Source organism: Erinaceus europaeus, chromosome X (genome assembly GCF_950295315.1).
Source record: "Erinaceus europaeus chromosome X, mEriEur2.1, whole genome shotgun sequence".
In the NCBI taxonomy this organism is placed as follows: domain Eukaryota; kingdom Metazoa; phylum Chordata; class Mammalia; order Eulipotyphla; family Erinaceidae; genus Erinaceus; species Erinaceus europaeus.
Window position 1 is genome coordinate 204,354 of NC_080185.1, and position 16,907 is coordinate 221,260.

Below are 16,907 nucleotides of genomic sequence, written 5' to 3' on the forward strand. Positions count from 1 at the left end.
AATTACAGCTTGCTTCTGCCCCACAGGTTCAGCCTGCCTTTCTTACTGATTTTCGGTGTGCCTAGCAGACTCCTGCCACTGTAAAAATAAATTCCCTATGTTCTAGCTCTTAATGCAAGGAGAGAGTATATCTGAAAAAAAAAAATACACTTTCCAGTGGCCAGGGAACTAGCTAACTTGCAGAACACTGAACATGCATGCCTGAGGTTCTTGGTTTGATCTCCGCTGCCACATGTGCTAGAGTGATACTCTGGCTTGTCTCATCTCTCTTTCTTCCTGCCCCATGTGACACTCTGGCTCTCATATGTAATAAATAAAATAGATCCTTTTAAAAAATATTTATAAAATTTACTATTGGATAGACAGAGAGAAATGGAAAGAGGAGGAAGAGATAGACAGGGAGAGAGACAGACACCTGCAGCCCTGCTTCACCATTCATGAAGCTTTCCCCCCTGCAGGTGGGAACCAGGGGCTTGAACCTGGGTCTTGTGCACTGTGATGTGAGTGCTTAAGCAGGTGCGCCACCGCCTGCCTCCTTTTTTTTCTTTTAAGTACAAGTTCCCTACAGCCCAGGAGGTGCCACTGTGGTTGAATGCCTATGCACTGGGTCCTTGGTTCCCTCCCCAACATGGATTATGCTAGAGTGATGTCCTTGTTCTATTACTCTTGTTACTATATTAACAATTTTTCCCCCCTAGAACCACAGGGAACCCAGAGGTCTGGGACTGAAATCTAAAATCCACAAAGTGTGCCTTTGGGAAAAAAAATGAATATAACTTGGGAAAAATAAAGATAAACTAGAACCTATACAGATAAACTGGAACATACAAGATAGAGGCTTCACCTGGGCAGACCTTGACAGCAAGGTGTCCTGCAAGAAAAGTCAACTCTCCTCAGACCAGACCAATAAGGAAGTGAGGGAGCTTTATGATAAAAACTGTCAGGTGGGAGCTGGGTGGTTGTGCAGAGGGTTAAGCGCACATGGAGTAAAGCTCAAGGACCAGCGCAAGGATCCTGGTTCGAGCCCCTGGCTCCCCACCTGCAGGAGGGTTGCTTCACAGGCGGTGAAGCAGGTCTGCAGGTGTCCATATTTCTCGCCCCCTCTCTGTCTTCCTCTCCTCTCTCCATTTCTCTGTCCCATCCAACAACAACAACAGCTATAACAACAATAGCAATAACAACCACAACAAGGGCAACAAAATGGGAAAAATAGCCTCCAGGAGCAGTGGATTCATAGTGCAGGCACTGAGCCCCAGTGATAACCTTGGAGGCAAAAAAAAAAAAAAAAAAAAAGGCTGGCAGGTAGTACCCCTGGTATAAGTTGCTAAAACTGCTGCAACAAGGTACCACAATCAACAGAGATTTACTGTCTCACAACTCTGGAGGCTAAATCCAAAGCTAGCGTTGGTACTGACCATGCCATTTCCCAAGGTTACAGGGAAGAGGTCTTTTCTTGCTTCTTCCAGTTTCTTCACTATTTCCGACTTATAGAAATATCCTTCCCATCTCTGTCTTCATGTTCATATTGCCTCCTCTGTGTGTACTTAACAAATCTTTTTTTAAGTACATATTAATAAAAATGAAATTAATGAAAAGAGGATTGCAATAAGAATAATAAGAAATCTTAGAAATTTAAAGTATGACTGAAAAAACAAACATAAGAGTTAGGTAGCACGGCCTGGTGGTGGTGCACCAGGTTGACTGCACATGTCACAATGCAGAAGGACCCAGGTTCAAGCCCCCAGTCTCCACCTGTAGGGGAAAGCTTTACAAGTGGTGAAGCAGTGTTACAGGTGTCTCTCTCTTTCTCTCTATCACCTCCCCTTCTATCTAAATTTATGGCTCTATCAAATAAATAAAGATAATACTAAAAAAAAAGGTAGAAGAATAAACAGTTTAAAATAAGTTTTGTGGAAGACTTTGCTGAATGATTACCCCATAGCCCAAGGCAAAAACAGTCTGGTGGGACTGGGCAGACAGTATAATGGTTGTGTACAAGACCTTCGTGCCTGAGGCTACAAGATCCTAGGTTCAATCCCCGGCATCACCATAAACCACAGCTGAGCAGTGCTCTGGTGTTCCTCTCTGTCTTTCTCTCTTTAAAATAAAATATAAAAAAAAACAAGAACAAAACCAAAACAAACAAAAAACCAGAACACGTTTGCTACGTGCAAGACCAGATTTGAACCTAGCCCGCACTGCATTGAAGGGAGCTTCAGCTGCGGACCCATTCACTCTTTTTCTTTCTCTCTGCTTCTCTGTCTCTATCTAAAAGAAAAAAAGAAACAAAAATTAAAGTTTGAAATACTGTGGGGCTCATTAAACCTGTATGATACTTCAAAGAGGTTTACATATGGGTTGCAAAAGAAGAACTGTTTATAGACTCTAATTGCAGACACAAGAATTACTGAACTATTTTTTAGCAACTGGACTCATCATACATTCGATCAGTACTACATAGTGACCTTTAGGTATTTATCCCAGAAATCAAAAGATAGTTAATAATAGTCAATGCATTCATATTAAATAGAAATTGTAAAATTATCAAATCATTAAGTAAAGAAATACCATTTCCTAAAATTATTCCTTAAAAACACTTTAGTAGTATAGAAAGTTATTTAATTTGGCAATAAAAATGTAATAGAATTCATGATAAATATCACTTTGATAAAAGAAATAAAACATTACAATTAATACTGGGAAGGAAAGATGCTCACTGATGAATCATACACAGCAAGTATATGTTTTCTGTGTACACACAGACACATACACACACACACAAATGCATATGTATGTATGTGTATCATTAAGTTAACTAACTGTAGCTACAGGTCAGCAAACAGACAATGGCTCACAGCTAAGAATGATTTTTATATTTTTCAAATAGTGTTTGAAAAAGAGTATGTGAGGAGCTGGGTGGCGGTACACCTGCTTAAGTGCACACATTGCTCAAAGACCCAGGTTCGAGTCCCTAGTCCCCACCGGCTTGAGGAAAGCTTCATGAGTGGTGAAGCAGGGCTGCATTTGTCTCTCTCTCTCTCTCTATCTCCCCTCCTCCTCTCAATTCCTCTCTGTCTCTCTGATAAATAAGTAAGTCAGAGAATTATGTGACAGAAACTATATATGGCCCACAAGGTCTGAAATGTTTGATTTCTGGTACTAGATAGAACATCTGTTGACTCCTGACCTACAGCAAAAGATCAAGCAACAAGCTACAACTAATAAGGGTTAATTAAGACAGCTGACTAACCTTTAATCAGAAAAGTGACAGCAAAAATAGAACATGAAATCTAGGAAAGCAAAATCTATTTAAAGAAATGAGACTTCAGTTGAGATACTACCGCATGGCACTTTACCGGGAAGTGTTCTGCCATTTAAACACAAGTGCATAACATAAGCCAGGTTTGAGCCCAGCCCCCACTGCACTGACTGGAGCTTTGGCGCTATGGCCTCTTTCACTCTCTCTCTGCCTCTCTGTTTCTATCTGTAAAAAAAAAAAAAAAAAAGGTATGTGTAGCTCATTTCACAGTGCTACTCACTGAGAAAGAATTTCAACATCCAGTTTTTTAGAGACTGATAGATAAAACTACATGCTAGAGGATAAAAACTTACAATTGACACGATGATGATGATGATGGTGAGCTTGAGGTTCTTCATACACATAGCCCGGGCAAGATTTCTGCTGGTTGTTTTGAAGGTGACAGACTAGGGGCAGGGGGAAAGCATGAATCATTGGATCCCCAGCACTGACTAAAACCAACAAAGTGTTTATTTTCATGAATTAGGTTAAAGTCCCAATGCTCTTTACCCCTCCTTCTCTTCAAAGATTTCTTATTCATAACCCACTAGTTCCCAAAAGCAGGACTCTGGTACACACAGGATAAAAGTTGGTTTTTTGTTTAAGAATTATTAATAAGAAAGAGAAAGAGAACCAGAATATCACTCTGGTACATGTGATGTTGGGGATTGAACTCAGGACCTCATGCTTGAAAGTCAAAGACTTTATCCAGTGTATCACCTCTGAGGCCACATGGTAAGCATTTTCATTTTTTAATTGTATGGGGGAGGGGGTTTAATGATTTACAGGATAGTCTCTGACACACAGACACAGTTCCTCATCTTCCCTTGACACGTGTCTGGGAGACACCTGCTCCCCTAACCTAGGACCCCTTCCCCCATCACACATCAGGGCCTCAATGTTCCTTCATTCTGTCCCTTCATCTCCTTCCCCAGAGTCCTTTGTTTTGGTGCAATACACCACACTGAGGCCAAGTTTCCCCTTATGCTTTCCCTTACTCTCCTTTATTCTTCTTAAGTTCCACTTATGAGTGTTATCATTTTGTACTGGTCTTTCTCCTTCTGGCTTGTTTCACTCAGCATGATACTTTCAAGTTCTGACCAAGATACTGCAAAGGATATAACCTTGCCATTTTAACAGCTATAAGTATTCCACTATGTATCTATCTCACAACTTTCTTAGCCACTTATTTTCTATTGGGCATCTTGGTTGCTTCCAATTTTGAACTATTACAAACTGTGCTGCTATGAACATAGGTGCAGGTAAACTGTTCTTTTTCATGATCTTTTTTTTTTTTTTTTTGACTCCAGGATTATCGCTGGGGCTCGGTGCCAGCACTACGAATCCACTGATCCTTGAGGCTATTCTTCCCATTTTGTTGTCCTTGTTGTTGCCCTTGATGTGGTTGTTACTGCTGTTATAGCTGCTGTTGTTGGATAGGACAGAGAGAGAGGGAGAGAGGAGGAGAAGACAGAGAGGTGGAGAGAAAGACCTCCAGACCTGCTTCACCGCTTGTAAAGTGACTCCCCTACAGGTGGGAAACCGGGGGCTCGAACTGGGATCCTTATGCCGGTCCTTGCGCTTTACGACATGTGTGTTTAACCCGCTGCGCTACCGCCCAGCCCCCAGGTAAACTATTTTAAGCAATATAATGCCACTGGAAAGGCTTTCACCCTTTTTCTTGTCCACTATAGCAACACATGCTATGTCAACAGTAGAAGTGCTTCTTGCCTGTCAATGGAAAAAAAAATCTCTTTCCTCTTTCAGCTTTTCAGGCTCTTGGCTGAAGACATATTTGGTTATTTTGTCCAGTACAATCCTGTGTTTTCAATCAATAAAGACCTGTTCAATTCCATTTTCATTTCTCTATCAGTTACGCAGTGTTTTACTGAAATAGTCCCAAAAGGACACAGATAGTTTAAAATAAACGAGCAAGCAAACAAATCACACCAAATTTCCTAATAGTTCAGCTCTTCCACTTTTATATATGTATGTACCCAGAGATGTACATACAAGTTTATCAAAATAAACACATTTTCTCTGATTCCACTACTTGTCACATCTCAAAACTGAAAACAACCCGCGTGTCCAGCAACTAAAAAAATGTATGAATATGTTACGGCAGATTCACACAGTGGAAAGCTGCTCAACAATTACAATCAACAATCTACATATAACAATAATTACCAAGTTACAGGTCATGGGCACATCTCACAAACATCATTTTAAGCAACTAAAGCTCAACACAGAGTGCACACTGTAGCATATTAATCAATGCCATGAGAGTTCAGAACAATGGTCACCCTTTGAAGGGAGAATACCAGAAGAAAGTTCTGGGGGTGAGGTCAGTTTCATAGGTTCACTTTGGAAAACACAACAAGCTATTTGCTTAGGGTTGCTGCACTTGTCCTCACATATGTTATGGTTATGCTGTCATAAACTGCTTTTGAAATTCTGCTCCCATAACCAAACATTTGTCACTAGACACCTACTCAACAAAGTCTCTCCGGAAGAGCAACTGACAGGGACACTGACTCTTGGGTTTCACCAGATACAGAGCATACAAATCCAAATACATGGTCAATAACTAACCGGATTACATCTAAGCCTAAATATACAGATGGGGTGAAATATACACAGCACATAGAACATATAAGGAGAACCGGATGTCAGTCGAGAGCAGACAAAATCAAGCAATCACAGTGAACAACATTCAATAGAACAAAGTTAATTTACAAAACAAGAGAGAGTAAAAGTGAAAAAACCTCTAAGAATTATCCTCAAAGCACTGCAGTGACATAAAACAGTTAAAAGTTATGAGGCATGACAAAGAAAAAAAAAAAAAAAACAGAATGCTACAAACCCCCAGCTCTCCACCTGCAGGGGAGTCACTTTACAAGCGGTGAAGCAGGTCTGCAGGTGTCTGTCTTTCTCTCCCCCCCCCCCCCGTCTTCCCCTCCTCTCTCTCTCTTTCTCTCTGTCCTATCCAACAAAAACGACATCAATAACAACAACAATAACTACAACAATAAAACAACAAGGGCACAAAAGGGAATAAATATTTAAAAAAATGCAAAACACCACCACAAAATACACCTAAAATTAATATGATTTGAAAAATTATAAAAAGCCAGGGTATAGGGAGCCAGATGGTGGTGCAACTCATTAAGTGTATATATTACCATGTACAAGGACAAGGACCTAGGTTCAAGCCCCTGCTCCCCATCTGTAGGTGGAAAGCTTCATGAGCAGTGAAACAGTGCTTCAGGTCTCTGTCTCTCTTTCTTTCCCTCTCAATTTCTCTCTGTTCCATCAAATAAAATGAATAAATAAATACAGTTTTAAAAATAAAAATCAGGGTATAAATGGTCAAAATCTGAGAAGACAGAAAATATCTAGGATAGAAATTATTAATTTTCTTTTTAAATTTTTTATTATCATTATTTATGGACAGAGACAGCCAGAAATCAAGGAGACAGAAAGGGAGAGAGACAGAGAGTGACACCTGCAGCACTGCTTCACCATTTGTAAAGCTTTCTCCCTCAGGTGGAGACCGGGGCTTGAACCTGGGTCCTTGGACATTGTGATGTACACTCAACCAGGTCCTCTACCACCCAACCCCTCTAGGATAGAAATTATGAAAGAAAGAATAAGACAGATGGAAAACTTCAAGCAGATGAAGAATCAATCTATACAATCATAGAATATTTAATTAGCATCTGCTAATGCCTAGTGCTAATCTTGGCATATATTAGCAATTCAAGGACTAAAGAACACTACCCCAATAATCAAGGGACTGATAGAAGAGGAGGAGGCTAGGTAGTAGTGCACCGGTTCGAGCCCCCCACTCCCCACCTACAGGGGGGTTTGCTTTGTAAGTGGTGAAGTAGGGCTACATGTATATGTGTGTGTGTGTGTGTGTGTGTGTGTGTGTGTGTGTCTATCTTCTCCTCCCCTCTCAATTTTTCTCTGTCCTATCCAACAACAATAACAGCAACAACAACAATGGAAAAAACAAAGAAAAGAAGAGAAAAGAAAAGAAAAGAAAAAACATGGCTGGCAGGAGCAGTTGATTCATAGTGCAGGCACCAAGACCCAGTGATAACCCTGGAAGCAAAAAAGAAGAAAGGAGAAAGGTGAAAGAAGAAAGGAGGAGGAGAAAAAGAAGAAGAGAAAGAGGAGGAGGAAGAAGAGAGGAAGAGGAAGAGAAGGAAAAAGAGGAAGAGGAGGAGAAAGAGGAAGAGAAGGAGAAAGAGGAAGAGGTGGAGAAAGAGGAAGAGGAGGAGAAAGGAAGAGGAGGAGAAAGAGGAAGAGGATGAGAAAGAGGAGGAGGAGGAAAAAGAGGAGGAGGAGAAAGAGGGAGGAGAAAGAGGAAGAGGAGGAGAAAGAGGAGGAGGAGGAAAAAGAGGAGGAGGAGGAAAAAGAGGAGGAGGAGGACAAAGAGGAGGAGGAGGACAAAGAGGAGGAGGAGGAGGAAAAAGAAGAGGGGAAAAATAGAAGCAAGCAAAGACTTGTGAGGAAGGCTCTGGTGGTTCTCTTTGGGAGTGTGGGCGGGAACTATATATCATAATCTGACAATCTTCTGATATACTATTAATAACCAATAAACAATTCAAAAGAAGAAAATATCCCCAAATTAAAGGAGACTTGAAGTTTCACAATGAAAGAAACTGCCACCTGAGACAACAGTAGATCTATATAGATCTAGAGGCTATAGGGACCTCTGGAAGAATGGGGAGATAATGCTTAATGGGCACAGAATTTCTGTTCGGATAATGAAGTTTTGGAAAAGGACAGCAGTGAGGCTTGCATAATACTGTAAATCTAAGTAGTGCCACCTAATTATTCATTTAAAGTGAAAAATTGAGTATATATTTTCATACGACATTAAAAATGATAATGTACAAGATTATGTAGTACGAAAAAAGGACTAATCTCACATACGTGAGGTCCCAAGCTTGCTGTCTGCCATCACATTTGCCAGAATGATACTCTGGATCTTATTATCTCTTGCTAATAAATAAATAAATATTTATTTTTAAAAATAGATCTTGGGGCCAGGTGGTGTTGCACCTGGTTGAGCACACATATTACAATGTGCAAGGACCTGGGTTCAAGCCCCGGGTCTCTATCTGCAGGGGGAAAGCTTTGTGAGTGACGAAGTAGGGCTGCAGGTGTCTCTGTCTCTCTCCCTCTCTGTCTCCCCCTTCCCTCTTGAATTTTGGCTGCCTCTGTCCAATAAATAAATAAAGATAACAAAAAATAGATCTTTAAAAACTGTACACTTTAAATGGCTAATCTGTGAATTTGTATCAATAAAAATATATTACAGGGGGCAGGGCAGTGGCACAGTGGGTTACAGGCACATGGTATGAAGCAAAAGGACTCGCGCAAGGATCCTGGTTTGAGTCCTGGCTCCTCACTCACCTCCTCACTTTCACTTACAAGCAAGTGGTGAAGCAGGTCTGTAAGCATCTATCTATCTATCTATCTATCTATCTATCTATCTATCTATCTATCTATATCTTCCCCTCCCCTCTCAATTTCTGTCCTACCCACAAAATAAATAAATAATATATGCAGGAGCAGTGGATTTGTAGTGCAGGTACTGAGCCCCAGCAATAACCCTGAAGGCAAATAATTAATAATAATACATGGGCCAGGTGGTAGTGTACCTGGTTGAGAGCACAAGCTACTGGGTTTGAACCCCTGGTCTCCACCTTCAGGGAAGAAGCTTCACAAGTGTCTCTCTCCTTCTGTATCTCCCCCATCAATTTGTCTACCCAGAATAAAAAAATAACAATAACAATAAAGTTGTCTGAAAAATTACAAGGTAATTGTCAAAGAATTCAAGTAAACAAAAAAGAAAGCAAAAAAGAAACAGAATGCAAGATGGCTTAAACATAACTCCATCAAAATATGCATTATTAACAAGTGGAATAAACTTTTCAAAACAGTAAAGATAAAGTAGTAAAGATAAAAAATTCACATGATGAAATTGAAAGAAACTTTGGTGTTGCAGTTGTTTTCACTCTCTCTTCCTTTCTCTCTTTTCTATGCCTATCTAAAAATAATACTTAGGATAGGTGTATAGCAGATAGCAGACAGAAGGAAAGAGCAAACTTGAATACACAGCACAGAAATTATCCCAAAGGAAAGAAAAAAAAAAGATTGATAAAAATGAACAAAATTGTGAGAGAACTTCAAGTGGCTCCCCAGACAAGTAATCATAGAGGACAGGGTTAGGAACACACTTGAAGAATGGCTAAAGAGTCTCATAATCTGATGAAATTTACAATTACAATTCCATAGTTCAAACAAAAAAATCTAGATCTATACAAAAGAATAAAAAGCCTAGAAATGGAAGCTAGATGAGTAAGCATAAAAGATGTTTTTCTTAATTTCTCTTTAAAATTTATCAACCATATAAGGAAAAATAACAGCAATGTGTTGTGAGGCTTATGTGTTTAAATCACAAGTATGACAATAGCATCAATGCCAGGACAAAAGAATCAAGGTAGACTATTTTAACTTTACTATTTGTTACAGCTTGAAGGTCAACTATGATAAATTAGACTCAAACTGTAAGTCTTAAAGCAAACACAAAATAACAGAAATAGTTAATAGCTAAAAGCCAACGAAGGAGGTCAAAGTGGAATCTAAAAATACTTAATTGGGGGCTGAGATATAACTATCCAGGCAGTCTGTGTGCCCTACCATACGTATAGCTTGGGTCTGAGATTCTGTACCACAGGAGTGCCACAGAAATGGGGGGAGCTCGGGTGCTATAGCATCTCTCTCTCACTTTCTCTCTCTCTCTCTCTCCTTCCCTCCCTCCCTCCCTCTCTCTCTCCTCTCCTCTATTTCACAAAAAAAAAAAAAAAAAAGTTGAACTAGGAATGGTGAAATCACCTATACAGGAGGCCCTGGCTCAACATATATATAGAGAGAATTACTCAAACACAAGGAAGTAAAAAGGGAAGTTGACAAAGAATATATGAACAAAAAGGATCCAAACAGTGAAGACAGTAGATTAAAAACCTTCCCCAAGAAAATTAAAGTCTCATACTGTTTCACTAAGGTCTTCCACACACCTCTCTCTTTGCCAAGCCAGGAAGCACCAACACGTGAGTAAATGGCACCCCCTCCATCTCTCTCTCTCTGCCTATATGTACTCTAACATGTGGATGTTCTCTGAATAAAATTAAAATTTTTATTATCTTTATTTATTGGATAGAAACAGCCAGAAATCAAGAGGGCCAGGAGACAGAGAGGGAGAGAGCTAGAGAGACACCTGCAGTCCTGCCTCACCATGCATGAAGCTTTCCCCCTGCAGGTGGGGACCAGGGGCTTGAACCTTGGTCCTTGCGCACTGTAATGTATGCGCTTAGCCAGGTGCACCACCACCTGGCCCCTCTCTGAATAAAATTTAAAATTCCTCCAAAAAGGGAGTCCGGCGGCAGCGCAGTGGCTTAAGTGCATGTGGCACAAAGTGCAAGGACCGGCTTAAGGATCCCGGTTCAAGCCCCCAGCTCCCCACCTGCAGGGGGGTCGCTTCACAAGCGGTGAAGCAGGTCTACAGGTGTCTTTCTCTCCCCTCCTCTGCCTTCCGCCTTCCCCTCCTCTCTCCATTTCTCTCTGTCCTAGCTAACAATGATGACATCAATAACAATAATAACTTCAACAACAATTAAAAACAAGGGCAACAAAGGGGAAAATAAATAATTTTAAAAGTCCTCCAAAAAAAAAAAAAAAAAAAAAAAAAGCTCTTCCAAACATCTAAGGAACAGATAATGTGGACGGTATCTAAACTCTTTTTTCAGAGTATACAGAGGTAATACTTCCACTTAAGAGTGTTCTTACTATAGCAGGCACTATGCTGCATTCTTTGCACACATTCTTTAACCTATTTGAAGTAGGTATATCTCTATTTTACAGATGATGACAACTGGGGTACAGAGTGGTTAAGTAACTTGTCTAAGGTCACACAGCCAGTAGAAGGCAGACATCAGATTCAAACCCAGACAGTCTGACTATATACTTTGCACTTAAATTTTTTCATGAAGGACAAAATGAGACTGGAGGTAGACAGTCAAGCCTTGCATTCTTAAGCATTACGATTTAGTTGTCATGAACACCATCACTCACTGAACATGATTACTCACTGATCCACTCAAGGTGTTAAGTTCAATTCCACATTTAAGTCTAACTGTGTAGACCTAAATTTTAACAGACCTCTGTGCTTCTTCTACTCATTCTATCTGCTTTTCTCAGAATCTCCACTATCCAGATGGAAAATATAAAGACAAACGTAACTGTAACACAGATGAGTCACAATGACACACAACGAACATGCTTTACAGCTCACTGGTCCACTACAAACCATGAGATTTATTTCATACAAGGGATGTTGTTCAAGTCATCACCATGGTAAGGAAGACAGTGGTTGGAATGTCCACTTTTCAGGATTCATAGTCACAACTGACCTGCACACTTATTCGTTTCAAGATTTACCAACTATATAGAAAACAAACTAGCATGTGCAACTGAGCTGCAAAATTATGAAAGCATCAACCTAAACTTTAAAAACTATTTCTAAAAACAAATACATAAATAGTATTTCTTTCTTTTTTTAAATTTCTTTATTGGGAAATTAATGCTTCACATTCAACAGTAAATACAATCGTTTGTACATGCATGACATTTCCCAGTTTTCCATATAACAATATAACCCCCACTAGGTCCTCTGTCATCCTTTTTGGACCTGTATTCTCCCCCCTCTCCCCACCCCAGAGTCTTTTACTTTGGTGTAATATGCCAATTCCAATAAATAGTATTTCTTTTTTAAAATTTTATTTATTTTCCCTTTTGTTGCCCTTGTTTTTTTTTATTGTTGTTGTAGTTATTATTGTTGTTATTGATGTCGTCATTATTAGATAGGACAGAGAGAAATGGAGAGAGGAGGGGAAGACAGAGGGGGAGAGAAAGACAGACACCTGCAGACCTGCTTCACCGCCTGTGAAGGGACTCCTCTGCAGGTGGGGAGCCGGGGGCTTGAACCTGGATCCTTACATTGGTCCTTGCACTTTGCACCATGTGCGCTTAACCTGCTGCGCTACCGCCCGACCCCCAATAAATAATATTTCTATACATAAGTAGATGCTCTAATCCAAAGTTTAAAGGTTCTTAATGGATTATGATTTTTTTTGCTATGCCTCACTGTAATCTTATTACATAATCACATCATGATGGGGAAGGAAAAACCAGTAATGTAGTCAACTTAAGACAAGTCCCTATTATGTTATTTATCAATCAGTTTCTGTACATTCTGAAAAATATTATTATATTTCATACTTACTGAATCCACAAGATTTTCTGTTTTATCTATCAATAATTCCAATCTTTCTCCTCGCTGAGCTACTAGATCTGAAAATGTCGGAAAACAGAAAATACGTTGTTATTACAAATCTGTTATTTTCACCTCTTTAAGACTAAATTTTAATCAAAGCTGGCATTCCTTACAACTCATTTGACTACAAAAGTATCATATCTTTAGAACAAAAATAGGGAATTAGTAAAACTTATCTAAGTAGGGACTGGCACTTTTTCTCGTCTCGCCCAGATTTGGGTGTTGAGGACCAAACAGTCTCTGCTGTAATTACTCAACTGTCAGATTCAAACACTATGTAAAGAAATGGGCATGATTATTATTTTTATTTTTTTATTGTTTACCAGAGCACTGTTCAGCTCTAGCTTATAGTGGTGCGGGGGATTGAACCTAGGACTATGGAGCCTCAGGCATGAGTGTCTCTGTGTATAACCATTATGCTATCTACCCCCACCCTGGGCATGATTATATTCAAATGAAGCTTTATACAGAAACGAGCAGGCAGATGGGGAAATAGTTCAAATGATTAATGTCCAAGGCTCCTGGTTCAAACCCCAGTGCAGCATGTTGCAGAGTGGTGTTCTAGCTAATGCCCTCTCTTTCCTTCTGTTTGTCTCATGTGAAGCTTTCTTTCTCATATGCAATAAATAAAATAAATCTTAATTTTTTTAATTTTTAAATTTATTTTCCCTTTTGTTGCCCTTATTTTTTTATTGTTGTTGTATTTATTATTGTTGTTATTGATGTCGTCACTGTTAGATAAGACAGAAAGAAATGGAGAGATGAGGGGAAGACAGAGAGGGAAGAGAAAGACAGATACCTGCAGACCTGCTTCACCACCTGTGAAGCGACTCCCCTGCAGGTGGGGAGCCAGAGGCTCGAACCCGAATCCTTATGCCGGTCCTTGCGCTTTGCGCCACATGTGCTTAACATGCTGCACTACTGCCCGACCACCAAAACAAATCTTTTTAAAAAAGGAAAAAAGAAAAGCATACAGTAGGCCGGATCTGAACCAAGGGCTACAGGTTGGCTATCTCCTCTATTAAGGATACGATCTACAAAGGAAAAAACAAAACAAAATACAGAACCCTGAAAATGAGTGGCAGTTGGACATTTCATAAAACCAAAAAACGTAAAAAATTTAAATAATTCAAAAAGTCGAGGAGTTTCATCACTACTAGACCTGTCATATAAGATATGCTGTAAAGAACAGATTCTAATTAGTGACATGAAAACACATAAATGTATAAAAAACAATGATAAAATATAGTCAAGTTTAAAAAGTGTTACTTCTAGGGAGTCGGGTGGTAGCGCAGCGGGTTAAGCGCAGGTGGCGCAAAGCACAAGGACCAGCGGAAGGATCCCGGTTCGAGCCCCGGTTCGAGCCCCCGGCTCCCCACCTGCAGGGGAGTCACTTCACAGGTGGTGAAGCAGGTCTGCAGGTGTCTGTCTTTCTCTCCCCCTCTGTCTTCTCCTTCTCTCTCCTTCTCCTCCTCCTCTCCTCCCTCCATCTCTCTGTCCTATCCAACAACAACAACATCAACAATAATAACTACAACAATAAAACAAGGGCAACAAAAGGGAATAAATATTTTTTTAAAAATCTAAAAAAAAAAAAAAAAGAAAGTGTTATTTCTGTGGCTAGGTGGTGGCATCCCTGGTTTATAGCTCACATTACAGTGCGTAAGGACCAGGGTTCAAGCCTCTAGTCCCCACAAGGGAGAAAGCTTCACAGGGCTGCAGGTGTCTCTCTGTCTCTCTCCCTCTCTATTTCCTCCTCCCTAGCAATTTCTCTCAGCCTCTATCAATAATAAATGAATAAAAATATTTTAAAAAATATTTTAAAAAGAAAGTATTATTTCTATAGTAGAATGGTGTGTTAAACACTAATAACAGTATAAAGGTCCAAAGAAAAGAATATAAAGAAGAATCATAGCTACTACAATTTGTTAATATACAACATAAAAAAGGTAAAATATAACATCATAAATAAAAAATGAGGAAGTAAAAAGGATGTAGTTTAAGTACATGATTGAAGCTAAGTGACTATCAGTTTAAAATGGACTGATGTATTTATAAAAATGTTTTATATTGGGGCCAGGCGGTAGCTCAGCGGGTTAAGCGCACATGGCGCAGAGAGCAAGGACCGGCCTAAGGATCCCAGTTCGGTTCGAGGTTTGAGCTTCCAACTGCAGGGTAGAGGGGTGGGGGTGTGTGTCTCTTCACAGGCGGTGAAGCAGGTCTGCAGGTGTCTGTCTTTCTCTCCCCCTCTCTGTCTTCCCCTCCTCTCTCCACTTCTCTCTGTCCTATCCAACAACGACAGCAATAGCAACAATAATAACAGTAATGATAAACAACAAGGGCAACGAAAGAAGAAAAATAGCCTCCAGGAGCAGTGGATTCATAGTGCAGGCACCCAGCCTCAGCAATAATCCTAGAGACAAAAAAAAAAGTTTTATATAAAAGCTCTATGATAACCACAAAGCAAAAACCTACAAGAAATTCTCTAAAGACAATAAAAAATGAGGGAGGAATGCACTGCATATTGCCTTTGAAAATTCATCAATTTTTACAAGGGTAGGAAGAAAAAAAAGGAAAAAGGTAGAATGGAATTTTACAGCCAGAAAGCAGTGAATAAGAAGGCATTAATAATTCCTTGCCTGTCAGTAATTATCTACATGTAAATGGGCTGAATCTGCCAATTAAACAGCAAAGGGTAACTAGTGAATAAATACACAATACACAGCAACAGCTGAGTGGCTGAGAAAGTTGTGGTCTGTAAACAATAGAGTACTACTCAGCTATTCAGAATGATGAGGTCACCTTCTTCACCTTGGATGGAACTTGAAGGAGTCATGTGAAGTGAGATCGGCCAGAAAGAGTAGGATGAATATGGGATGATCTCACTCATGGACAAATATAAGAACAGAAGGGGAAACACAAAGTAGAACTCGGATTGGATTTGTTGGATTGCACCAAAGTAAAGGACTCTGGGGAAGGAGGGTTCAGGTCTGGTGAATGAGGGTGGAGGAGGTCCTAGGCTGGGGGTAGTGTTTTGCAGAAGACTGAGAAAATGTACCCACGTATCAACAACTGTATTCACTGTAAACCAATAACCTCCTAATAATAGTAATAATAATGACTACTTCAGATTTAAGTTCACATATGCTCAAAATGAAGGTGTATGGAAGATGCTTTGTACAAGTGTATACCAAAAAAAGTGGGGATAGCTGTATTTGTATCAGACAAAACTGAATTTAAACCTAAAACAGTAACCAAAGATAAACAAGGTCAACATATAATAATAAAGAGGTCAATTCATCATTAGGCTATAACAATCAGACATATCTAGTCCAATAAAATTATTACACCTAAATATCTCAAGTATATTGAAAGAATTTCTGCCATTTGTAGCAGCATGGATGTGTTTTGAAGGCATTATGCTTTAGTGACATAAATCAGATAGAAAAAGGAAAGTGTGACCCTTACTCAAAATGTTAAACATGGAGTTAACATTTAACCCAGCAATTCTACTCTTCTTCTACCCAAAAGACTCGAAAACAAGCTCACAAAAAAGTATACATACATGTGCACAGAAGCATTATTCCTAATAAAACCATAGGCAACATGTTCATTAATTGACGAGGGAGCAAATAAGACTTTAATATAATGGGATAATATTCAGCCATAACAAATAATGAATTCTGAATATGTGCTATAGTATAAATGAACCTCAAAATCGTTAAGTGAAAGACATTAAAATACAAAGGGTAACAGAGGATTTCACTTATATGAAATGTCCAGAAAAGGCATATCCATGGATACAGAAAGGAGATGAACCGTTGCTTAGATCTAGAGGTTGAAGAGAAAGGGAAATGATTAGAAATAGGTACATGGTGGGAGTTGAGTGGTAGCGAAGCAGGTTAAGTGCACATGGCACAAAGCACAAGGAGTGGAGTAAGATATAGGTTCGAGAGCCCAGCTCCCCACCTGCAGGGGAGTCGCTTCACAAGCGGTGAAGCAGGTCTGCAGGTGTCTCTCTTTCTCTCCCCCTCTCTGTCTTCCCCTCCTCTCTCCATTTCTCTCTGTCCTATCCAGTAACGATGACATCAAGAACAACAATAATAACTACAACAATAATAAAATAACAAGGGCAACAAGAGGGAAAGTAAATAAATATTAAAAAATAGGTACATGGTTCCTCTTTATGATGACAAAAAA

The 16,907-nt window shown here is 39.6% G+C and overlaps 1 protein-coding gene across 3 annotated transcripts in view; it reads right to left on the minus strand.

Moving 5' to 3' along the window:
* The window catches only part of VAMP7 (vesicle associated membrane protein 7), a 48,776-nt gene that overhangs the window by 5,807 nt on the left and 26,062 nt on the right, over positions 1–16,907 (minus strand). For 2 of the 3 annotated variants that reach the window (XM_007536665.3, XM_060182781.1), the window contains exons 6-7: positions 12,657–12,724; positions 3,613–3,705 (exon numbers count right to left, since the gene is read on the minus strand). In XM_007536665.3, coding sequence (XP_007536727.1) covers positions 3,613–3,705; positions 12,657–12,724 — 161 coding nt within the window. The remainder of the gene's footprint in view (positions 1–3,612; positions 3,706–12,656; positions 12,725–16,907) is intronic. The other variant, XM_060182782.1, reaches the window with a different exon arrangement.